This window comes from Rhinatrema bivittatum, chromosome 9 (genome assembly GCF_901001135.1).
Source record: "Rhinatrema bivittatum chromosome 9, aRhiBiv1.1, whole genome shotgun sequence".
Taxonomy (NCBI): domain Eukaryota; kingdom Metazoa; phylum Chordata; class Amphibia; order Gymnophiona; family Rhinatrematidae; genus Rhinatrema; species Rhinatrema bivittatum.
Genome location: NC_042623.1, coordinates 111,035,664 through 111,062,375, shown reverse-complemented (window position 1 = coordinate 111,062,375; position 26,712 = coordinate 111,035,664). Strand labels below are relative to the sequence as shown.

Below are 26,712 nucleotides of genomic sequence, written 5' to 3'. Positions count from 1 at the left end.
GTGCGCTCACTTTATAAAATCTACCCCTAACTTCTCAAAACAAAGGACTATTGTCTATTCCCACAATAAAGAGCACACATCTGATGCAAATAAGAGATGGAGTGCTTTCCATAGCGGGTCCAAATCTCTGGAATTCTATGCCTGAGGTGTTACTAGACAGAAAGAGATTTAAAAAATGAATTAAAAACATGGCTGTTCAGGAACGCAAAGAACTTAACTTAGAGACATCAGAATATACAGAACCACAAAAACAAGGACAAAAGAAAAAAAATTAAATAAGGAATAAATCAAATGATAGAATGCAAGAATCGCAAAACATCTCGCTGACTAAAACGTGAAAACCATTACTTCGTATTTTCATTATCCGAACTCTCTGCCTTATGTACCAGATCAATATTTATATGTATTAGATTTGATAGATTTGATAGATAAATGCCTGCCTTTGAATACCACCTCTTTAATTAACCCATATTTGTCTGTTAATTGTGTTATAAGTATTCTATAAATGGAATGACAGTATATAAAATATCTAAATAAATAAATAAAATTATGTTCTTCAATACATTTTAGCACCCTGTCCCCAAAATGTATGTAGGTATGAAATGTTCTGAGCTAATTAGAATAGATCTGGTCCCAGTTTCAGCATGTACTATATGCCTACCATTATGCCATAATTTCAATAACTTACTTTACTGTAAAATTTGATGATTTCATACCATTGAGATAAAGGTCATACATTTTGCAAAATGCTACAGAAAATGATGTACAAGGATTGGAATTGGAAGAATGTTTCACATTTTTTAACTTACAGCTTGATTCAATGCTTGCAGTCTGATTATCTTAGTGGAAAAGCAGGCAGCCATGTAACCAGGCTTTCTAGCAATCTATGCAGGGGAATTAGGGGCACAGATGTTCAGGTAACAGCCAAGCTATTACAAAGCTTTGTAGGGAAGGGTGCCAGGTCTGAACTAAATGGTGGGAGAGAGGGGGATTCTTGTATTTTCATCTACCCAAGTTGGTAGATTACAAATGAGGAAGATGATAAAAACTATCCTATATAAGGAGTGATATCTTCCACACAGTCATGCTGTATGGCTGGCAGCTGGGATATACAGTATGCATAGCAAGGTAAAGAAGAATAAATGGGAAGACTTGATGGGCCACTTGGTCTTTATCTGCTACCATGGGAGTATATTTGTTTGTATATAGTGTTTTTAGGACTGAACTGGCAGATGGCTAAAAATCCATTGATTGAAACAGCTAGATAATTTGATAACACTATATGCCAATAGGAGCTAGATGATAGAATTTTGGAGAACTCTTAGGAAGAAAAATAAAAACATGCAAAAATGTAGATGATGATCTCTGTAATCTTTTATGGTAACAACACACACAATAGGTTTATAATCTATTAAGTTAAAAGGAAATTCATTAAAAAAAACAAAAAAAACCCCTTAAACTAATAGGACTCGATATTAAAAAAAAAAAAAAAATCCATGTAAGTAAGACTTATCCAGCTAACTTACATTGGATATTCAGCAGCATGGCTATGCAGCTGAATATCCCTTTAGTTATTACTAGCTAGCCTGATAAGTCTTACCCTGCTAACTTACTTTAGACCTGTTATTGAGCAGGTCTAACTTATCTGGTTAACTTAACTAGATACGTTTAAATATCACTACTCATCTGGCTAAGTTAACTGCATAAGTAACGTCTCTCTGAAATGCTCATTTCCTACCCATCACTTAGTCAGATAAGTGACAGCCACTAAACGTGGCCAGATATTCAGCTGTCACCACTTACTTATCCAGCTAAGTGGTACTGAATATCGACCTCATAGAGGTACAACTGGAGAGGCCACAGAATCAAAATAAATGTCTGATTACTTGGAGCAACTCTATCAGCATTGAATGGTCTACTAATGTTATTGCTTTCTGATTTGCTCCACCTAATATCAACTATCCTGGCTGATGCACCCTACTATGCACTTTGGAAAAATGATATATCCATTTCAGTGCAGTAATTTTATCATGCAAATCCATCTATTGAGACAGAACCATCCAGATTTGTGAAGGAGGGCATCAGTTTCAAGCTAAGAGCCTGGGTTTAATAGCCATATCCTAATAAATTGTTTGCTTAGTGGGTTTCCATTTTAAAAACAAGCCTGCTTTAGAAACAGAATAAGGGCCCCAGAGAAAAAGAAAAAAGGAGGGCCTAGAGAGCACAACATACTGAAAGAGGCCAGTATGATATGATGTGCTCCTGCCATGGTTTTTAAGCCTGTCTTAATATTATGAGATTGAAAAAGTCTCATACGTCTATCTTGAGAGAGAGGAAGGCACCCAAGAAAGTTACAGTTTGCCATTCTGTTGGATGATGTTGGTTAAGATGTTACTGCTGTAATTATTGCTGCTAAAGAGGCAAGCTTAATTGTGGATTTATTTTGTTTCTCCTCAGGTGCTCAGTCAGGCTAGTTTGGTAGCTAAGTTCCATGTGAGATGTGCTTCTAGGCTGGCAGGTAAGCCAGCCATAGTAAACAAGGCACCAAGTGGTGCTAGGATGTTCTTTTATGGCTAAAGGGCCAGATCACTGTGTGTAATATCTGGACATCATGTGCAAACATTTTTAAAATACATTAGAACAATTGTTTCTGCTGTTAAATTTGTTTGTGCATTGTTCCTAGTTTACAATCTACTGTTTCCATTTGCAGTATTGGTGATATTACTCACTGTGTCAATCTACCTCTCTATCTTGATGGTCACGTAAAAAAAAAAAAATAGAAAAAGGTAGTGTTAATGCCTGGCAGGAAGGAGAAAAAACCCCAAGAAAAGGGAAATGTGAAAATGTAGATAAAAAAGAGCAATCTAAAAAAACAAAATTCCAAAATAAGCCAAAGAAAAAAAGGAAAAAGGCAAAAAGACAAAAAAGGGAAAATAAAAGGAAAACATTCCCCAGATCCTGAAAATATGTAGCTGGAACCTGTTTTCTAAATATTTTTCTGTCTTTGCCTTATGGCTTCTAGGAGTAGCAGCAGCCAAATCTGCTAGGGTCAGATCTTGGGGGGGGGGGGGGGGATGATTGCTGGTGGCAGATTGTGTGAAGTGGGGGGGTAAGAGTTTATAGAAAATTACATCATGAATGTTAATCTGGGGCACGAGAGGGGGAGGTGGGAATGCATTATCAATAATTTGCCCTAGAGCTGGCACTGTCCATGACACTCTGGATCAACCATCTCAGAGAGCCACAGACCAGTGGTGAAAATATTGTAGGGACACCCACACTTGGGTAGAAAGAGATAGCCTTCTGAGCAAACCTGCTAGTTCCTACTCAGTACCTTCTGCAATGGACTTATTGGTCAATGCTGCATCCTGGTCTTCACTGTGACCATCTAACTTGCAGACTGTTCATATCATCTGAGACCATGCAGGCACAAACACATGTAGTTCCGCATTTTGACTCAATTATGGTGTTCAAATGAAACCTGAGGCGGAATAAGCCTTTATTTGCAATAGTTACAACATTATGACTTATATACAAGGCCCGATATTCAGCGCTGGCCGGGTAAGTAACTTAGCCGGATTTGATTTATCCAGCTAAGTTGCAAGGGATATTCAGTGACATGGCTATGCCGCTGAATATCTGCGGTTAAGGTGCTACTTACTTAGCTGGATAAGTTCAATCTGGCTACGTTAGATCAGATCTATGCCTGATCTAACTTATCTGATTTTCTTAACCATATAAGAATGAATATTGTTGAGAGAGCAAGATGGCCGCCATTTGAGACAGACGTGCAAAAGGCTCTCTCTGCTTGCTTCTAAAATAATTGCCTTAAAAAATGCCTCATACCAAATGCAAGGCAAAATTGAGGGAGATGTCTACATCTTCTCCCTTGCCCTTTTTTGCGCCGACATCAGAAGAAATGCCGGAAGAGAGAGTCGCTGTAGATGCCGACACGGAGTGGGTGTCGGCACTACTGGCTGAATCAATATCCTTAAGCCCCGGCACACTGAGCACCCCCTCCCCACCCCAACTTGTGAAAAAGTTTGCTGCAATAGCAGTTTTCAGAGAAGTAGAAGAAATAAACCTATAACATGAGATTCAAGCAGAGACTACATCAGGTAAAAAGGAGTTTTTACTGTTAAGAAGGCCCTCTCTCGAAATTACAACTGGGAACCTCGCTAAATTGGAAGGAGTTTGTAACCTGGGGAGGAGGGGGACGAGTCAAACAGTGGTGGAAGAAGTGGAGCCCAAGATTTATGATCTGACTCCCCTGTCCAGGCCACCCGAGATCACACTGGAATCTTTGTGGTCAGCTATAAAATCACTGGAAACTGTGGTGTTGAAATTGACTGAAATTACCTTAGAATCAAATTTGCGCTTTGAAAATGTTGAGAATAAAATATCTTCATTTAACACCAAGTTGATGCAGTTGGAAACTTGTGTTGATATCGTGGAGTCTCTCCAGCATAATTTTGTTCCATCGGAAGCTGTGAATTTAAAGAAGCTGGAAAATTTTGAAAATGGTCTGAAATTTCTAAATCTTCGCGTACTTAATTTCCCTCAAGTGAAATTGATCTCAGCATATGAGATGTTTAAAAATTACCTAATTCAAGTTTTGAAAGTATCAACTGAGGTGCTGCTTGTGATAACAAGGATATTCTATTTGCCTTTAAAGGAAGATATTACAAGGAAGGATTTGCCTGAAAAATCATTAAACCTGACAGAAGTTTTGGAGTCATCGATTGATACTACAATTTCATCTAGAGCGGCGTTGTTAGTGTCCTTTGCATTGCCATCTGACTGGGACACGGTGTTACGTCTGTTTATGCGGAATCGTATGGTACAGTTTCATTGAGGGAAAATATGGATCTATCCGGATTTATCCAAAATTTCTCAGGAGAGAAGGAAGAAATTCCTAAGTATGCGCTCGGAGGTCTTGGCTAGGGGGGGCCACTTTTCTCTTGAAATATCCCTGCAAGTGTGTTTTGAATTATTTAAATTTCAAGTATATCTTTCTTGAACCACAGCAACTTCGTTTGTTTTTGGTCAGCACTCCCAAGAAGAACCTGTCCAGGACTCAGAAGAGAGATGAAGCATTCTGATGACTCTTATGTTCTTAATTGTTTGTATTGCCTATATATCTGCTCAATTGCACTTGCTCTCCCTTTTTTCCTTAAAAGATTAGTAGATAAGAGAAACTATTGCCTTAATATGTTGGTATTGATAATTTCACTATCTCTAATACTACAACAGAATCTTTGTATGTTGTAATTATATGAAAAAGCTTTAAAAAAATAAAAATAAAAAATGAATGGATATTGTTACTTATCCGGTTAAGTTAACTGGATGAGTAGCGCCACCCAGATCTGCCCACTGACTGCCCACAAATTGGTCGACTCAAAGATATCCAGATAAGTGACTTATCTGGATATCTAGTGGCTGTTGATTTTCAGTGGAACTCTAGATAGCAGCATAAGTCCTACTTATTCAGCTATCCAACCCTAAATGTGCTTTCAACATTAAGCCTACAGTGTATAACAATCAAGGCCAGTGCGATGGGCTGTGCAAGTCATGCATTACAACAGTATGGTAACTTCTGAGGGGTAGGGGGGCCAGTGGGACAGGAATAATTCTCTTTCATGCAGATCAAGATCAGCAGACAGAACAGTCTGTTGCTTATTTTCTGACTCCTGCAGCTGATTGGTTTTACTTTGCTTTGAAGAATCAATCAGACAGGGAAAGGTGGGAGAAAGCAGCCAGATTCTCAAGTTATTGTTCTGAACAGACAGGCAAGGGGGAGTTGGCTGAGAGAGGAGGAAAAGGAGAGAGAGCAGCAAACATGAGAATGGGGTGAGTCAGGGAGAGACAGGGTTGTGAGAAGGAACAACAGAAAGGAGGAAAGGTGAGCAAAGAGGAGACAGAGCATCAAGAAGATAGGAAGAAGTCAAAGGAGAAAGCAAGGAGAAGAGGTGAGGAAAAACAACAAAAAGAAGGGAAGAGGTTAAGGCTCTTCAGTTTGGAAAAAGGTTTTGGGGTATTTTTGGCTTGTTTCTAATAAATCTTGTACTGCTGCCTGGGTCCTCCTGGAGCCTCCCCAGGTGGCTCCAATCCCCCCACCTGCCACAATAAGATGTGATCTGGGCCTACCTGACTGGGCTGATCCAAGCCCAGCTAGGGCCTCCCTATTCCCTCCCTCTTTCTGTCCCCACCTCCCAGCTCCCACAAATCAGCCAGGGACCTCACTGGCCCCCATTTACCTTTTTTGTTTGGGGTTTTCCAGCAAGAAAGAGGCAGGAGAAATCCCCAGTAACACTGGCATCTCTTTTAAATGGTGCTGGCAGGCCCTGAAACTGGCACCATTTTGATATCACGCTTGGTACCAGTCTCAGGGTTGGTCAGCATCATTTTTAAGGTGACGCGGGTGGCGAGGAAGGGGTGGGTAGGGGTGGGAGGGCAGGTGGGGTGGGAGAGGCCCATGGAGGATCTGGGAATGTCAGCAGCCCCATTGGAGGCCTCATTTTTGTTGTTGTTTTGAGCAGGCATTAATGTTTATTTTGGTTCATCAAACTGAAATAAACATTAAAATGAACTAAAAAACAAATCCCCTCACCCCTGAAATGAAGAACCAAACCAAAATGAAATGTTTTGGTGTGTACATCTCGGCTAGATAAATATGAACGTTTTTTAAATTTGTTTATAGGCTCTGTCCAATTTAATTAAAAGTACTTCTCAAACACTCACAGCCAAGTGACAATCTCAACCCCCTTCCCCCTTGACCCTCCTCCTGAACAATCATATCCACCTACAAACTGTTTACCTATTAATTCAGGCAGATCTAAACTTATCCAGATAACTGGATGGCATTGAATATTTGCATTATTCAGCTAACTTAGGCCTGGATTTTCTAATGCCGCACCTCTTATTGAATCCCGCGGTAACGGGGGGCGGGCTTGCGAAAGCCGGCAGTGATCGCACCACCGCGGTGTTATCGCTGCCGGCTTTCGCACCCAATAGCGCCAACATGAAAAGTGGTGCTATTGGGCATGCTACTGGCGGCGATAACAGGTCTTACCTTATCGCCGCCAGCGAAGTTTCCGACGCGTCCGCCCCGACGCCGCCCCCCCACTCCTCCTCTTCTGGTCCTGACTCGATAGGGATAGAAAATGACCCCCTCAGCTGGATACGTTTGGCCTGCCTGGAATTGCCTCCAGAATGCCCCAACCTATCTGGATACATTTTTTCCAGCTCATCACTTAGCCAGATAACGTAGGGGCATTCAGTATGATGGGAAATATAAAACCTCAAGGTATGTCCTGGTATGTCCCAACATAGCTGGACCAACCTCTTTGAACCCCTCAGTAGCAACATACAGTTGAATAGAACAAACATTTCACAACGAACATAATTACTTTTTAAGATTAAGATTTATCTGGAATATAGTACAAATATAGTACAAAGGAAAAACCAAACATAAGATCCTTGCTGTCATATTTTCTGTTTCTTTCTTTTTCTTTTCTTGGCCCAGCAGTTCTCCTGCCATTTTGGGCTTCCAGCTCAATCAGAATTGGCCTTTTTAGAGTTACAGTTCAGTGAACCTTCATTTGCAACTCCCACTAGTTAAAATCCTCTTCTAACTCAGCCAGTGACAGTCCTCCTTAGCTGGGGCAAAAAACTGTGGCCCATGGACCCTAAGTTGATTCAATAGGTATTGAAATTTCACAAGGACTGAGACTGTTACAACTGGGAGCTATGAATGCTACCACCATAGCATCCCCATCTCTTTCAGCCTAGGGAGCTTGGAAGTTTAGCCCAGACATCCACATGATAGTGCACAGCATTGCCACTAATCCAATTGCATACTCTAGGTTTCTATGTTAACTTCAAGCCCGTATCTTCAGGTTTACTCATCTGCTAGTAAAGCATTTGAATAATTTTATATTTTCGTGCCCATCAACTTATTTCTTGTTTCAAAAATTTATTTCTAAAAAATATGTGTTCTATTTTGTTTATGGAAATGCTTGCTTTAACATAAGATTTTAAACCTTATAAAGGTATTGTTTGTTGCAGCGTATCCCATATTTGAAGATGACAAATCTTTAGAGTGCAGTGCACATACTTGTGCTGCATATTTGAAAATGTTGCCGGAATGTTATACCTTGAGTTAATGTTATATTATATTTTATAAATAGCAGTCATTTCAAAGAGCTAGATGCAAACATTACTAAGGTTTGAAGAACTAATTTCACCCTTAGTATTCAGCTCAATCTATTATCATCTTTTTAATTTTCTCTTCAGAGCTTTTTTTTATTTAGATGACTGAATCATGATCCGTTTCAACTACTTAAGATACTAAGAAGAGATGGTTTTATTTCATTAAGAAAGTGCATGCACACAAAAGCAATGGGGTTATATAGAATAGAGTAAAACAAGCTGATTATAAAATGTCGTAGTTATGGTTGCTGAACCATGCTTAATGCTTTAATAATTTAACCTACCATGAACTATTAGTGAAAGCAAGGAGAACAAATTAATTTTTGTGGTAGTCACCCTGCATCTGAGTACATTTAATATGCATTTGTTTCATTTATATGGTATCCATAGCATGTTAATTCTAGCTCTATCAGAGTCTCTGATTTGGAAAAAGTTTTGCTCCATTTTATGCTAAATCTGAACCAGTGTTCAAGGCAAATTAAATATTATGCACTGGAATTATTATATTTACAACACTAGAGTATATAAGTGAGAAATTGCATTCCAGAGAATAAATAATTTGGTAAAGATATGATGGTTTACTTTTTTTCAGGCTATAGTACAGTTTTAGCAGATGACTTGGTGATGGAGAAATCTGGATTTGTAGGTTGTGATACCTTCAAAGGAGCAGCAAATAAGATTTTGAAGTACACAAGCTTTTGAGGCCACATATGTCCATTCTTCAGGGTGCATGGATTTTTCTTGTGAACAATATTAAAATTACCTGAATTATTCCGCTTCTCTTCCATTTAATTTACAGGCCATAAAGCAATAAAAATTTCCCCCTATAACAGATCAGTTTGTTTTTTGGGGAATTTTCTAATACAGTTTGTACTATAGATAGTGTAATAGATTTCTCCTGTGGATTGGGCGGAGTGTTTATTCCTATGCATTTTCATCCCTGTCGAGAAGTCAAGAAACTAAGGGGTAGATTTTCAAAGGGTTATGTGCGTAACCCCCGAAAACCTATCCCTGCGCGCGCCGAGCCTATTATGCATAAGCTCGGCGGCATGCGCAAGCCCTGGGACGCGCATATGTCCCGAAGCTTTCCAAAATGGGCGACCCGGGGGCAGGGCCAGGGGTGTGGCGGCAGTCCGGGGGCAGTCCCGAGTGATCCAGTACAGCAGCCTGTGCCGGGCCATGGCGTGCCAGCAGCTGGCCGGCCCGCGCAAGTTACACCTGCCTCGGGTGTAACTTGTCTTGGGCAAGCGTAACGCCTGAAAAAAAAGTAGGGGGGAATTAGTTAGGGCTGGGGGGTGGGTTAGATAGGGGAAGGGAGGGAAAGGTGGGGGGGATTGAAAAAAAAAGTTCCCTCCAAGGCCACTTCCATTTCGGAGCGGCCATGGATGGAACGGGGAAAGCCATCGGGGCTCCTCTTGGGCTCGGCGCATGCAAATTTGGTTGGGGAAATGTTTCCCTTGTTTGACCATTTTTTATGCTCATGTGACCTTCAACAAGCAGATTTTTGTGGCGGGCAAGAAAATATCATTATTTCTTAGGCTTCTTCAAGAATTGTAAGCTTTTCTTTCTCAGAAGGCCTTAGTTGCAGTGACCCAGGTCTTAGATAGTTCTAGTCTGGACTATTGCAATGCTGGGTTTTTAGGCTTCCCAGTTAAATCTGTTTACTCTTTGCAAGAAGCCTAGTGTGCCTGTGCCTGGCACAGGCACACTAGGCCTAAAACTAGAACAGGCAAAATTTGGAACCAGTGATTTCCTGTCCTCCAACCCTTCCCCACTTCCCCTTTAATCCCAACAAGTAAGCTGAGGTCCATGGGCCTTCCCACAGCCTTCTGAAATCAAACCCCTTCTCTATCAATCTAGGAAGACAAGGGCTTTGGCTGTGCTGCAAATGGAAGTACAGGGACTGTGTCAGCCTGTGTAGTGAGTAAAGGACTGAGTCAGCCTGTGAGCATAACATTCACAGCCCCCATCCCACCCCCTGAGTGGGCTTTCAGGCCTCTCCCCATGAAAACACAGAGATACTAGGGTTAGGGCCTGTGAGCACATGGTTACAGCCTCACTTGGTCCCTGCATTCACTACTGTCTGTTTACAATGTGATGGACACCCTAGACCCTTTCTGAACAAAGTATTACCCTTGCAGAGATTTGAAAGGGTGGGGAAGAGCCCCTTGGGGAGGGGGGGTGGGGGTTGATGATGGTTGCTCCTGCCAGAGAGTACATCAGTATGGCCATTGTTTTGTGGACATTTTCTGTGATGATTGATATTTGAGTGTCTGAGAAAGGTTTGGCTTTAAGAAAGAGAGAAAAGGACTGCTGCAGATGACTAGCATGACATTTCAGAAGAGCATAAGGACTAATCCTCAATTGAAATGTCAGGTAATAGTATTCAGCCAGAGCCAGAAGTGGTTGTGTCTCATGGTGAATATAATGTGGGAATATTTGAACTATTACAGTATGAGCCAATAGTAAAGGGACTTTTTAAACCTATGATTATAGTTGCCTGTGGAATAACAGGTTTTGCTTCATTTGATCATATTCACCCAAATCTCAACCTTCTTTGGCATCCAGTGTCAGTCCAAGATAAGTTTAAAGTATTGGTCTTGATTTCCAGGACCCTTCATCAAAATATTCCTTCTTACTTGACAGATTGTCTACATGTCTACACTCCTAGCATATTGTTACACTCTACACAAGAAACTTGTTTATGATCCAGCCTGCTATTCAGGCTCTGCCACCAGAGGTCCCCATAGAGCCCCAGCCATGGTCTCCATGGGCTCAAGACTCAGCAGAGCTTGACCTATTTAGCCCTGCCTCTTGCAATACCTGATGCCTTGTTGTCGAGTCTATTCTATTCCCTGCAAGATCCTGTTCTACCTTGTAATGCTCTGTGGCCTACGGGTCTTCTAGCTCAGTCTTGCCTAGTCCTGTTGCTTCTGGGCCTTCCAGCCTGTCTTGCCTAGTCCGATGGCTTCTGGGCATTCTAGCTCTGTCTTACCTAGTTCGGTGGCTGCTGGGCCTTCCAGTTCTGTCTTGCCTAGTCTGGTGGCCTCTGGACATTTAGCTCTGTCTTGCCTAGCCTGCGGCCTCTGGGCCTCCTAGTATCTCCCTGTCTGGCCTCCAGGCCTTATGCTTAGGGGCTTACAGGCCTTCTGAACTGTTGCCTTCAGGTCTCTGTGTTCCTTGTTTTGTTCTGTCTTGCCCTGTCTTGTCTCATCCTTGTCTGGCCTAGTCCTGACCCTGGTATCTGTTCCCTGTACTGCCAGTGCCTTGCCTTGTCCCAGTCTGGTCAGCCTGTCTAGCCTAATTCCACATGTGCCCAGCCCTTGTCTCCAGTCCTGCCCTGCTTCAGTATTCAGTCCTGCCAAGCCTCAGTCTCCAGCCTTGCTTTGCCTTTAGTCTCCAGCCCTGCACTGCCTCAGTATCACTATCTAGCCCTGCCTTGCCTTCATATCCAGTCTTTATCTCCAGCCTCTGTCTCCAAGTTCCAGCTTGCACCTTGATTCCAGCCACAGCCTAAGTCCTGCCGGCTGCCACCAAGGACTCAAACTGCAGAGGAGGTGGCTGGTACAGGTGGAAATAGCATTTAATATGCAAATATATGAAAAATCATGCAAATGCACCTCATACTTGTGCAGACTTTCAGAAATGTCATAGAATTTTATAACTCTTTCTGCTGAATATTCCCTTGAGCCGCCGTAGGAAACTAGTGGCTGTGGGACTGGATGAGCTAATTGTTTTTATTTTCCACAGTCAACTAATTTGTTACTATGTTATTATCTCTCCCATTAAGCCGGTAGTAGTGACTTTGGGCACATTGTGAGAGTTAATAGCTGGGCTTGGTCAAGCTATAAAGACTTCCATTAAAAAAATAGATTTTCTCACTAACAGTCTGGATCCCTTAGTAAAATCCCAGGATTTGCAAGTGCTACGTTCTTCAGTTGGGAAAATAGTATTGGCATATCTATGTCCAAATCTTGAATGACTGATGATTAAAACTTCCAGCACAAAGCTGAGGTTATAAAGCATCCCTTAGTGTGCTCATACCTGTGCTTTATGATAGTCATTCATATTACATAGAAACATAGAAATGACAGCCGAAGAAGACCAATAGGCCCATCCAGTCTGCCCAGCAAGCTCTCACACTTTATTTATTTATTTATTTATTTGGAATTTTATATACCGGCATTTTTGAAAAAAATATCAAATCATATCGGTTTCCATTTAAACAGAACAATCGCGGCTATGGCGTTACATATCTGTTACTCTGACCGCTGAGTTCAGGGCCATTATTGGTAACCTTTTGATTCCGATTTCCATATTCTTTGATGATAAAGGGGATGGAACAGCTCCCCTATGAGGAAAGGCAGAAGAGGTTAGGGCTGTTAAGCTTGGAGAAGAGACGGCTGAAGAGGGATATGATAGAGGTCTTTAAGATCATGAGAGGTCTTGAAAGAATAGATGAAAAACGGTTATTTACACTTTCGGATAATAAAAGGACTAGGGGGCACTCCATGAAGTTAGCAAGTAGCACATTTAAGACTAATCGGAGAAAATTCTTTTTCACTCAATGCACAATTAAGCTCTGGAATTTGTTGCCAGAGGATGTGGTTAGTGCAGTTAGTGTAGCTGGGTTCAAAAAAGGTTTGGATAAGTTCTTGGAGAAGTCCATTCACTGCTTATGGTTCTTATGGCCTGGATTGGCCACTGTTGGAAACAGGATGCTGGGCTTGATGGACTCTTGGTCTGACCCAGCAAGGCATGTTCTTATGTTCTTATGTTTCTAAAATAAGTTAAAAAGATATGCATTTTCTTGTATTTGAAATAATCACACACACTGAAACTTAAGCACTTACTTTCAAAGAATAAATACATGGTATTTGATAAACTGTGCCACGCCTGCTACACAGTTTATAAAATGCTAGTATTAATCTTTGCATTTACACTTCTGCATGTAAATACCGTACCACAGTTAGGTTTGAAGGTTGGGCTCACAGCAATCCTGGTTCCTCTAAAGGCAGACTGGTAAAGTTTCTGCTTCTTCTTCTAGTCCACATTCCTTTAGATTTGAAGTCGGTTCTGCCCAGGACCATGCCCAGACTCCCTCTCTGCCTCTGACAACTCACAGCAGGGGCGGTTCTATAACGAGGGAGGGTAAGGCGACTGCTTCAGGCGGCAGAATTTTGAGGCAGCATGAATTGCCCCTCTCAGAGCACCACTGTGGCGTCTGTCTCACCCTGCCTGTTCCTGCCACGACTGCAAACCCAGGCTGGCGGCGTTGGGAAAAGAGGGTCGATGCCGTGGGCTGCCACTACTGCCGGAGGCCAGGCCGTCAGCGTAGATGAGGGAGGAGGGCTGCTGCCATGCCCTCCAGAGACCAGGCCTACAGCTTGGAGGAGGGACTATGCCACCGCTGATGCAGACCAGGCCTACGGCTTGGAGGAGGGACGATGCCACCGCTGATGGAGACCAGGCCGGTGGCATGGAGGAGGGAGGACTATGACGATGTCAGAGGAGAAAGGGGGGATGATGCTGCCACAGCCGGAGGCCAGGATGGCAGCGTGGAGAAGGGAGGAGGGATGGGAGGCAGGGTAAGTGGGGGGGGGGGGGGGGGAAGAGCGAGAAGGGGCTGCATGAGGGGGGGGGGGGGGACGGAGCGAGAGGGGGCAGGGTGAGGGTGTGCCATCTCGTCCCTCACCTCAGGCGGCAGATTGCCTTGAGCTGCCCCTGGCTCACAGTCTTTATTTTGCTCTCCCTTTATTGGAGATGTCTTGCATCTGGCTTTAGCTAGAAGGATTTCAGATTTAGTATCTGATTTACTAAGGGTTTTTCCCAATGACTCAAAATAGGAGAAAAGCCTAAAAGGTAGATTTTAAAAGTGTTGCTCATGCAAAAGTGGCCATAGACGCACATATGCAGACCACGCGTGAGCAACACAAATTTTAAGAAGCCATGAAAAGTACACGCATACAGACTTGTCTGCGCGTCAAGAAAAAGGGGTGGAAATTGGAATGGGTGCTCCAGGGTGGGTCCACATTCTAAAAAGGCTGACTATGGTGGCGTGCGGTCCACGTAACTTTACTGCTGATCCTGCTGAGGATCAAGTCTGGAGGTCTCGTGTTTTAGGGCTTTCAGCGCAGTGTGAGGGTGAAGGGGGTTTTTACAGGGTGAAGAACCAGAGGGGTCTTGAAGATCTCAGTATTAACTGGACAAAATGGCAGGCTAATTAGAAAAACTGTTTTTTTTTTCCTTCGCACGAGCATATTTTTAAAATCCGCCTGCATACGCGTGTAAAAGCCGCTGGAACCCTCACGGAAATATGCGTGGGACATTTACTTCAGCCACCTCAAGATTGCATGCACACATACGCACAGGAGGGGTATTTTAAATGATACGCACATACTCGGGACCACGATATACAATTGCAGCATATCTCCGTTCGCGCGCCGATATGTGCATTTATGGGCGCACGCGCATTCTTTTTAAAATCAATCAGTTAATGAATCTGGCCCTTGCTTTATTTCCTGGTGCCCTATCGCAGTGACTCAAGAAAACACAAAAGTTTCCTCTTGCCAACACGTATTATAACTGCTGTGGGCTGTCTCTTCTGCTTTCTTACCTAAGTTTCCTTGGCAGGATCTGTACATCTGTTACAGTGACTATCATTCATAGTAAATGGTTTTTCATGAAAAGTGAGAGTATCCAGTTTGACAGGGAAGTTTCACATCAGGAAGCATTTTTCTAACAATGCCTCTTCTGATTCCAAAGTTATTAGGTTAGTGAATTTATCCTTGTATGCAAAGCTTCACCAACCTCCTTTTAGTCCCCTGACTGCCAAGGAGACAATTTTCAGGTTAGCCCACATAGTTGCAAAGTATGCAGGTACTTTCACTGCTCATAGTTCAATTATAGCAAATTTCCAAAGAGTTTACATTTCTGCATGGGGGCCACCTGCACGGAGCAGCAATTATTACCATCAGCAACTTGCTGGGTAGACTGGATGGACCATTTTGGTCTATAGCAGCCTTCATTAACTATGTTACTATGTGAAACTATTCAGATAGAGGTGAAGTTTTAAAAGGCTGGCACACGCATTAATTAGGGGATGCACAAATAAGTCTGGCACACGCTCGCCGAGCGGATTTTAAAAGTAGCCGTGATATGCACATATCTCCCAGACTGCGCACATCTCAACAGTTTTCAAAAAGGGATCATGAGCATGGTCTTGGTGGGGCGTGACCATTTCAGGGCGTGAACCAGAGATGTGCACGTAAATGCTGAGGTGACTTGGCGTGCGCCGAGTTCCCCTGCCGCATAACGTTTTCTGCTATGGATGACATGTAAGTTAAATTTAAAGAAAACTAGGCAGATCCATGGGGTTTAAAGGGTCGGAGCTAATGGGGGGAGTGAAAGCTGTTAAACTAGGGGGAGGTTGGGAGGACCTATCTCTTAACTGGGTGAACTGGGGATGAACTGGTAAATCTGGGAATGGCGTTGGCACGCACATGCGCATACCCACTTAAAAACTGGCACACACGTGCACGCGGCAGGCTATTTTACGATGTGAATAATGTGCACTTGTGTTCTAAAATGGCCGCATCCATGGGCACGAGCCGATATATACGTGCAACTGTGTGCGCACGTTGCACACGGCGCGTGCAGGGGGAACTTCGGGCAAGGTTTTGGGGGATACGCGCGTACCGCTTTGAAAATCTGGCCCAGTGTGCATAACAGCCACATTTTCAAAGGGAAACTCCACAAGGAGCTCATATCCATGGGCCTGCAAGCACCTTGGGCAGTATCAAAATTTCCCTCTTAAAGACATATTTTTACCTCATTATTGAATATGTTTCTACTGGTAAATAATATAAGAGGAATAGGGATATTGTAAATGCACTGGATAGAAGCAACTGAAGAAGTTTGGCAACGTTGAGACCTTAGCTAGACTGATGAAGAAAAGAAAGATTTTCTATACCTAAACATGCAAAGGATACATTTGGAGGAAAGTAACTATATAAAGAGGATAACTTTGTATTTTATATTTTTATCCACTTAGCATTGTAGTCCACATTATATTTAATATAGACAGACCAGAAATATTTTAAATAAATAACTTTCAAATGCACGAGGCAGCATAAATGCAAGTATATGGGTGTGAACAGATCTACTCAAGTATTTTATAACATGCACATTACTAAATGTGCATAACTCTACCCCGTGACATGCGTGTAGATGTCACGGATTCACCATTCTGCGATAGAATGGTGAATCCAGGCCTTAGTTTTTTGGGTTTTTTTTACTTACATGCCATCCATAGCAGTAGTAAATTTACATGGGAATTAACCCCAGCATGCACCTGTGTGTATAAATATGCGCACATTGGGGCAGATTTTCAAAGGGTTACGTGCGTAAGATATGCGCGTAACCCCCGAAAAGCTGCCTCTTCCAGCCCCTGTGCGCACCGAGCCTATCTTGCATAGGCTCGGCGGTGCGCACAAGCCCCAGGATGCGCATAAGTCCCGGGGCTTTCCTGGGGGAGCGTGTCGCAGCCGGCGCATCATCGGGGGCATTCTGGGGGCATGGCCGCGGCCTCCGGACAGCCCCCGGACCGGAACATGGCGTGCCGGCAGCTGGTCAGCGCGTGCAAATTACGCCTGCCTTAGGCAGGCGTAACTTGTAAAATAAAGGTAGGGGGGGGGGAATTAGTTAGGGCTGGGGGGTGAGTTAGATAGGGGAAGGGAGGGGAAGGTGGGGGGGGGGGGCCGGAAAGAAAGTTCCCTCCGAGGCCGCTCCGATTTCGGAGCGGCCTCGGAGGGAACGGAGGATGGCTGCGCGGCTCAGTGCGCGCAGGCTGCCGATTTTGTGCAGCCTTGTGCACGCCGACCCTGTATTTTATAACATGCACGCGGCATCACGCACATGTTATAAAATCAGGAGTAGATTTGTTCACGCCGGGTTGTGCGAACAAATCTACTCCCATGCGCACCTTTTAAAATCTACCCCATTTTGTGTTAAGGTCCTGGATATCCATGTCCTGCCCAGACCACACTCACCCCCCACCCCTTTTTGGGCTTTCTCACTTGTGTGCATACCGGGAGATACGCCTGTACATGGCTTTTAAACATGTATCTTGGTTTTGGCACCCGCCAGGCTTATAAAATTCACCTCGTAATGTTTTGAAATTCACTCCAAAATATTTTATGGGAATGAGGAAAGAAATTATCACAATTTTTGGACAGGCCTTCCAAAAGCACAGCTGCTGTAAAATGCAAAATCTGCTCCAAATTTGTAAATTTAAAAATGCTAGTGCAAGGGACTTCTTAGCTTGTGTAAGATTATTATTGTGTCGGTTTCTACGTAATCCATGACTGATAGTGCCACACTTTAAGGTGAATTTTAAAAGTCCAATGCGCGCATTAATTAAGGGATGCATGAATAAGTTGGGCAGAGCAGATTTTAAAAGCCACCAAAATATGCGCGTTATCTCCAAGAGTGCGCACATTTCGGAAGTTTTCAAAAAAGGGCAGGGTGCGGGTGTGGTCCCGGTAAGGCATGGGCATTTCGGGCCGCAAACCTGAGATGTGGTTTAAATATTTAGGTGATCCAGCGTGCACCGAGATCTCTTACCGTGTAACTTTACTTCTGCTGTGCATGAAGTGTAAGTTAAAAAATAAAGAAAATTAGGCAGATCTCTGGGATTTTAAGAGTCTGGGCTAACTGCGGGGAGTTAAAGCTATTAAACCAGGATGGTTTGGAGGACCTGTCTCTTAACTGGATGAACTGGGGAAGAGGTGGTAAAACTGGGAATGGTATCAGCATGAGCTCCTTTTAAAATCCCCTGATTTATGTGGTAGAAGAGGTGCACACCCTCCTAAAATTTGGCACATGTGCACGCGGCCAGGCTATTTTATAACATGTGTGCAAATGTATGCATGTGTTATAAAATGGCCGTGTCCCTGGGCATGGGATGACGTATGCGTGCCAATGTGCTCCCGTACGCTGGTTTGAAATGTACCGTGAGGTTAGGTCATGGGAGAAGACTACATGCATATTTTTGGATTGTCAATCAATGTGTTTGTGTACAAGCCTGTACCTATACTTGAAAAATTATGGAGGCTACAAATTTCCCTCTCCCTCCTCCCCTTCCCCGCCATCCTGCAGACCTCCAATATTGTCTCCAGTATTGCCAAGACCTCTAGTCTGGGTCCGCATGCACGTACACACACACACACACACACAACACACCTTCAGGCCATTTCTTTTCCCATTCCCTCCCTCAGGCAAGGCCTCTGAACCTTTATCTCCAGCTGAACCCCCTCCCTTACACACAGACCTCAGCATTCAGATCTGGCATCACTAGAAGGGGAAAGAGTTAGCCTGCAGCACTGCACTTACAGTGTCCCTGCTCTGTTCTGGGCTTCTTTGTGGGTGGAGAAGCCCTGCTAGTGCCGAGCAACTGATTAACTCAGGCCCAAGCTCACTGCCTTCTAATACAGTTTACAGCTTATGAAAATGTATGAATCGCCAAAGTGTACAAGACTCTAGGCAATTTACAATAACAAACATACACAATAGCGAACGATAATACAATAATAATAGCACCGCTGTAGCCAGAGAGACCCCTGAGGTGTATAAAGGCAGAAGGTTCAGGCCTGGAATGTAATTGATTTGACAGTCCATAGGAATATCAAAGGCTTACTAGAGGAAAGGAGTTTGGAGGTCTGTGAAGGAAGGAAATGGGTGGTACAATATCTGCACTGATAGTGCCTAGGGGTGGCAAAATACAAAATCCATCACTCCCATGACCTAGTTTCCTCTCCTAACATAGACCTGTTTCTACCTGTGGAGTCCTACATGGTCTGACAGCATCCGCTACCAAGATGCTAAGATAAGGTCTTAAGAGCACTTACCTTGGAAGAAATGCTAATGTTTTAGCTAATACAATCCAGATTCACACCAAATTTAATTTAGAAGCGTCATTTGTATCCACTAAATCAGGATTGTTGGACCTTGAGTTAAGGATTACCTTAACGGAGGTGCTTATTGAAACATGAGTTGAATTGCCCCCTGACAAAGAAGAATTTGAAACATGGCACTATGTCAGGATTATCGAAGGAATTGACTACATTCAGCTAAGTGATTTATATTTTTTGGCCACTTTGATTCACAAACAATTTTTTTATTGCAAAGAGAAAAATATAAAAAAAAAATAAATTAAAAGGACCATTTAAACTAAGTAGGCTAAGGATTTTCATTTATTTGATCTCTGGGGTTTAAAAGAAGTCCAACAATCCTAATTTAGTAGATTCAAAAGAAACTTCTAAATTAGGAGTAAAGGAGTGGAGGAGTAGCCTAGTGCTTAGAGCAGTGGGTTACGAATCAGGAGACCAGCATTTGAGTCCTGCGTCACTCCTTGTGACCATGGGCAAGTCACTTTATCCTCCAATGTCTCAGCTACAAACTTAGGACCTCATTTTCTAAAGTATCGCAGGCCTGCGATACTTTAGGAAATGAGGGGCGGGGGGCCGAAACGGGGGGGGGGGGGGGGCAGGCCTGCGCTAGCTGGCAGCGATCGCACCGTCGCCATGCGATCGCTGCCAGTTTCGCACCCAATAGCGCCACCATAGGAGGTGTAGCTATTGGGAGCGAAATAGGACGCGAAAAGGACCTTACCTTTTCGCTGTCCGCGGCGTTGGCGCAGAGTCGGCCCCGGTGACGCCCCGACTCCTCCTCTTCTGGGGCCGACTCCACCCCGACTCCGCCCCCATCCTGGTATCGCACGCGATAAGGGACTTTTCGCATGCGAAAGGTCCCTTATCGCGTGCGAGCAGCTTAGAAAATGAGGCCCTTAGATTGTAAACCCTCTGGGTATAGGGAAATACCTACAGTACCTGAATGTAATCCACTTTGAAGTGCTGAAAAAAGTATGAAAAGCAGAATATAAATAAATAAAATAATTAACTGTGGTGGGAATCTTGATTGTATTGACTTAATATTTCCCATTATTTGTATTTTGGGCTTTCTTTGGCACAAGGCATTAACTAATGCATTAGCAAGTGCTAGCACACATTGAAAATTCTGTTAGCACACTCAATCTTGTTTACACATTAACAGCTTGCAAGAGTTGTAATGCAAAAACCTATACTAAGCTAATGAATGCAAACTATGTAAAAATAATGTTAAAATACATGAAAACTAACACAGACTTGTTAAAGTTCAAAACTTAACTACACTTCAGTGAGGTGTACTTAAGTTTTTATGTTAATGGCTTCATTAACGTGCTAACCTTAACGCTAGTAAATTAAATCAGAACTCATTTCCATGCTATTAACATGGGTCATTGATATGAGCTAATTGTGGGGTGGCTAATGCAACATAGGTTTGTGCACTGGCTCCTTTGTCTAACAACTGCTGCATCCCTTCCCTGCAGACAGTCAATAAAAGCAGTATTTTAACCCTCTCCCCTGTTTCAGTGCATGGATTCTATCTACAAATAAAAGAGAATATACCCAGAATGGAGTATACTAAATGGTAGATAATTAAAGTGACATGGGCAAGGATACAAGCTGTAGAAAACTGTAAAATTAGGAAAGATCAGTTTGAAACGGTAGGCCTAGAACCTGGATAGAAGACTAGGAAAGAGCAAAGGTTTTGGATGTTGAGAGGCATCTTTCCTCCACAATGAAGGTGCATGCAGGGAAAGGGCATGCAAAGCATGGTTTGAGGCCTTACTGATAGCATTGTTGCACACAAGTTTCAGATTTGTGCTAATTTAACCATTTTTCTGGGTGGAATTCTTATAAACAGTTCGTTATTAACACTGAGGATAATATGTACAGTATTTGATTTTTCCCTATATATTTTGCCTCCTAGTGATGTATAAAGTCTTTTATGTCTGGCAATCAGTATCTTTACTATAATAAATACAGTAAAGGTGGGCACATCAGTCCTCGAGGGCACCCCCTAAGCAGTTTGGTTTTTAATGATATCTTATGCAAGCGATAGATTTATATCCAGTCAAGGCAGTATGCATGCAAATCTATATCTTGCACATTCAATCGGGGTATCCTGAAAGTCTGACTGGTTAGGCACCCTGAAGAACCCTGAGTGCTTACCCCTGCTTTAAAGCATGACAATATTTTATGACTGCAACAATTTCCTTCTTTACTGGTGTAGATACTTGGAGCTGGAAAGCAGTGGCCATCGAAATGAAATCAGATTGCATTACCGCTCAGGAAGCCATCGGTCTCATACAGAAGTGTTTCCTTACATTTTGGCAGATGACAAATGGCACAGACTTTCCTTAGCTATTAGTGCTTCCCACTTGATTTTATATGTGGACTGCAATAAGTAAGTAAAAACATATGCTTCATACTCTAACAATGAGAACATCCCAACCTCAAGTGATAATTATGCTTACCTTTGATAATCATGATATAATGACTCTTTTTGTTAATTTGTGTAGGATTTATGAAAGAGTTGTGGAAAAACCATATATGGATTTACCCTCAGGGACAATGTTTTGGGTAGGCCAAAGGAACAACGCGCATGGTTATTTCAAGGTAAGCTTTATAGGGGTAATTCTCAAACAGCCCACATAGCAGTAAAGTCTACATGGAAACTGTACCTGCAGTGAACTTAAGCACATAGGTTGGCTTTGAAAATCCTCAGGTAACTGGCTGAGAATGCACACACATTACTTCACATAAAGTTATATCTGCTCTATGGAGGGCGAAACTTACATGGGGTAACTTACTCGTATTCTTTTAAAAAAAAAAACCAAAAGTATATGCCTAAGTTCCAAATCCCCCAGAATGCCTTTCTGCAGTTCACATAAAATCAGGAGCCTAAACGTTATGCAGGGGCTTTTATGCGCACAGAGCCCCAGGCTATCGTAGTATAACTATTTTTTGCTCATAAAAATTGGTTTTATGCACATAGACAACTTTCAAAAATTTCCCCCTGGAGGTCAATTTTAGATCTCAGAGGTTAAATTGTTTACTTGAAAATATTATAATATACCAATGAGTGTTTTGCCAAAGTGTTCTTTACACAGTTTGATTGCACAGTGGTGGTACGAGAGAAATAAGGAAAGATCACAGAAGCCGTCACACACATTTATTGAATCAGTGGTTACTGTGACTAAAGTATATAATGATTACTGGATGAAGTTTGATTTAGTGTGTAGTAAGCATAAACCTGAACGCTATGCATCACAGATATCAAGAAGACCTTAATTTATTCATGGAATACAGCTGGTATGGTGATGAGAAATAAAGGAAACCTAGATAAAATGAAATAGGTATGTGAGATCTTCGAAAAAATTTCCATATGAGCAAACTACTGTATTCCTTGAAAAAAGGAATTGGCTACAGAATCTTTGTATTAAATATGTTTACTGGTTTTCCATCAGAGAGACCATAAACAACACTACCGATATACAGCAAAACTGAGAACAGAGCAACAGTTACTTTTATATAAAGGAACAACATAGAGATTTAGTAGATACAATGAAGCATTACAGTAGTAACAAAAAAAAGATGAGTCTCTTTGATGTTTTAAACCCTTCCTTCTGGCCCCATGTATGGGATTTTCAGGTGAAACAAGTTTCAATTGTTAACCCTCTGGAATAGAATGGGGACCCTGATAGTTTATCTCACTGCTGATAGGAAATTGATAAGAGTACATTCCTTTGGCCACAGAACAATTCTAGTCTATTTAAGATGGAGTTCACTTAGGCTCCACCTGGCCCACACACGGAGCCAGTCGGGAGAAAATAATGGGAAAACATTTGTTTTTCTATCTGGGTGCTGGGCTTGCTGACATCAGCAAGCAAATAGTGACTGCATGGTATTCAAACGGTGGCTAATGGAGGATCACACCACCTGGGACAAAGAAATTCATATGCTACTGCTTGCTTTTTCAGTCCCATACCAAATATTTTCATCATGACATTTAATCAAACAGAAGTTGACTTAACCTCGGTGTGTTTTAGGCTCTGAAAGGTGAATATCTCCAGAAATTCAAGTTTTGCTAGATAGCAGCATTCTGTTTGGGAGTTACATGGAATATTATTTGGAACAGTTTAAAAATAAATGCTCAAGATTTGCAGGAAGCAGAGCCACCACAGATACTCCATTAGCTCCCTCTGGTCTGCCAACAGAGTGACCCACAAGAGATTAGTCACTCGTAGACTTAAATATTATTTATTTGCCATCCTGAACCTAAAAATCCAAATATATTATTCAGGCAGATATTAAAAGCCATATGCATGCCATAGCAGGGAGATATGCGAATATCTCGGGCCAGCACGCACCTCGTGAAATTTAAGAGGCACCCGAGTATGTGCGAATCTCCCGGTACGCACACAAATCAGGAAGTCACAAAAGAGGCAGATGGGGTTGGAGTCTGGGTGGGACATGGGTGTTCCGGGTCTGTAACCTGAAGTTTTGCGCATAAGTGCACGCCGGGGTCCCCTACCGTGTAACTTTACTTCTGCTATGGATGGCGTGTAAGTTTTAAAATTAAAAAATCATGGCTAGTCAGCAGGGTTTCAAGGGTTGGATTAAATAGGGTAAAATGGAGGCTATCTAGCTAGAGGCAAACTGGGAATGAACTGGGGAAACGGGTATTTGCATCTGGTGCGTGCCTAGCAAAATCCCCCCCACTTACACGGTAGAGGCAGCATTTGTGCGCAAATGTGCGTGTACAGTTGATTTTATAATGGGTGCATATATGCGCGCATGTTATAAAATGGCCACATTCAATCATGCGATCTGGCATACGCACATACATGTACGCCTATGCAGCTGTTTAAAAGTTACCGTCATTTAGTGCAGTTGAGTTCAGGAGTATCTCTGGAAGGTTTCCTGCCCTAAAGACACAGCTCTCTTTATTGTTTATGGGCATGATTTTGTTACTTTTCTTTGTTTTCTCTCATTGCAAAAATAGGAAACAGAATTGAAACAAGTCATGATGTTCTGCTCTGTCATATAAACCCAATGAAGGAAGGAAAAAAAATCCCAATTGTATATCAAATAAACCAAAAGGAGGAATTTATTTATTTATTTTAACATGTTTTGTATACCGTATATTCGGTTTTGCCATCATAACGGTTTACATTAGGAGAGTGACATTAGAGATTTAACAAATACAATTGGAAGATAAAAGTTGGGTAGCATTGGGGAGGTAATGTAAGGGTGAGAGTATAAGGGCAAAAAGTTCTTTGATGTCTGTTGTAGAGTTCGTGGTTTTATTGGTCCATCCTAAGTTGATAGGGTGGAGTCTGTTTTCTTTGGAGTTGTCTGGTTGGGAGTTTGTTGATGTTGGTAGTTAAGATCATCTGAGAAAGCTCTGGTAAAAAGACATGTTTTTAAGTCTTTTTTGAAAGTTTTGGTGTCAAATTGATTTCTTAGATTTAGGGGTAAGGAGTTCCATAGAGATGGGCTGGCGATGGATATATCTCTTTCTCGGGTTGATATTAGATGTGTGATTTTTGCATGAGGAATTTTGAGAAGGCCTTTATTCATTGAGCAAAGATTCCTTTTAGGAGCATGCAGTTCAATGTGCTCTGTTAGCCAATGGTTTTGTTGTCCTGTATTTAATTTGTGGAGGATTGATAAAACTTTGTATTCTATTCTTTATTTAATAGGGAGCCAGTGCAAGGATATGAGAGTAGGTGTAATGTGTTCTTGATTCTAGGTTCCCGAAAGAATCCTAGAGTCTGCGTTCTGGAGTATTGTAGTGGACGTATGGTGGTAAAAGGGAGACCGAGGAGTAGGGTGTTGCAGTAATCCAGGTTTGCAAATAGTAGTAGTTGCAGAACTGTTCTAAAGTCATTTTGAGTGAGGAAGGGTTTGACACATCTGAGTGTCAATAAATTGTGATAACCTTCTTTGATTTTATTTGTTATATGGGTTTTGTAGGATAATTCTTTGTCAATTGTAATTCCGATGTTTCTGGTATGGTCAACAGGAGAGATTATTGTTTCTGGGTTTTCTGAGTGATTGTCTGGGTGAATTGTTGATTTTTTTGTCGAGGATGATTAATTCTGTTTTATCGATGTTGATTATGAGTTTTAAATTGGAGAGACATTGCTTGATTTTTGAGAGATAAGAGGTTATTTTCTTGTAGGTTTCTTCTAGTGTATTTTGAATTGGGACTAATATTTGGATGTCGTCAGTGTAAAGGAAATGGGTCAAACCCAAACTATCCAGTGTGCAACAAATAGGAGATAGATGTTAAAAAGTGTTGCTGACAGTGCAGATCCTTGTGGGACTCCTGTATTTAGGTTCACTTTTTTTTGATAGGTTGTTGAATATTACTTGGAAACTTCTTTGGGATAAATATTAGGGGTGTGCATTCGTTTTGAACTTATATGTAAAACGCTACTTATTTTTTTTTTTTAACTTAAAAAAGTGATGAGGCGAAAACGATCGGATTTCCAACTTATTCAATATAGCTATGTTGAATACGTTGGAAATTGCGATCGTTGATCCTAAATAAAAATTTAAACCCCTCACCCTCCTTAATCCCCCCCAAGACTTACCAAAACTCCCTGGTGGTCCAGCGGGGAGTCAGGAAGCCATTCCTCTATTCCTTTGCGAGGAGCACGTGACGTCCGCGTCACGTCGGAGTGACGCGGCCGTCACGTGGTCCACCGCAGTTCCGCTCCCGGACCCCTCGTTGGACACAAACAGAACTTTTGGCCAGCTTGGGGGGGTCAGGAGGCCCCCGCAAGCTGGCCAAAAAGTTCCGTTTGTGTCCAATGAGGGGTCCGGGAGTGGAACCGCGGTGGACCATGTGACGGCCGCGTCACTCCGACGTGACGCGGACGTCACGTGCTCCTCGCAAAGGAATAGAGGAATGGCTTCCTGACTCCCCGCTGGACTACCAGGGAATTTTGGTAAGTCTTGGGGGGGATTAAGGAGGGTGAGGGGTTTAAATTTTTATTTAGGGAACCGGTGCACGTATGGACATAGACTCAACTTATGGAATTCTCCATATGTCCATATTGACCGAAATTGACCCCCCTTTTCGACTTATGGACTTATGAACATAAACTTTTTGTCTGCACATCCCTAATAAATATGAGGTGAACCATTTTAGAATAGTGCCTGATATTCCTATTTCAGAAAGTCTGTTGAGTAAAATGGCATGGTTGACTGTGTCAAAGGCAGCTGACAAATCCAGGAGTATTAAAATATAACTTTGTCCTTTGTCGAATCCTCGAAGAACTGTGTCATTAAGTGAAAGGAGTAATGTTTACGTGCTTACGTTTTTTCTGAAACCAAATTGTGTGGGTTGAAGTATGTTGTTCGTTTCTAAATATTCTGATAGTTGGGAGTGGACGATTTTTTCTATGATTTTTGTAATGAAAGGTAGGTTAAATATGGGTCTGTAGTTTTGGATGTTTTCTGGATCTAGGTTGCTCTTTTTTATTAGTGGTTTGATGATTGCAGATTTAAGGCATTCAGGATATATCCCTTCAGTGAGGGAGAGGTT

At 42.3% G+C, this 26,712-nt stretch overlaps 1 protein-coding gene across 2 annotated transcripts in view; it reads left to right on the top strand.

Annotated features, from left to right (window-relative positions):
- NELL2 (neural EGFL like 2) overlaps positions 1-26,712 on the top strand; it is a 537,087-nt gene that overhangs the window by 166,273 nt on the left and 344,102 nt on the right. For both annotated transcript variants that reach the window (XM_029616870.1, XM_029616869.1), the window contains exons 4-5: positions 21,385-21,558; positions 21,674-21,770. In XM_029616870.1, the coding sequence (XP_029472730.1) occupies positions 21,385-21,558; positions 21,674-21,770 (271 nt within the window). The remainder of the gene's footprint in view (positions 1-21,384; positions 21,559-21,673; positions 21,771-26,712) is intronic.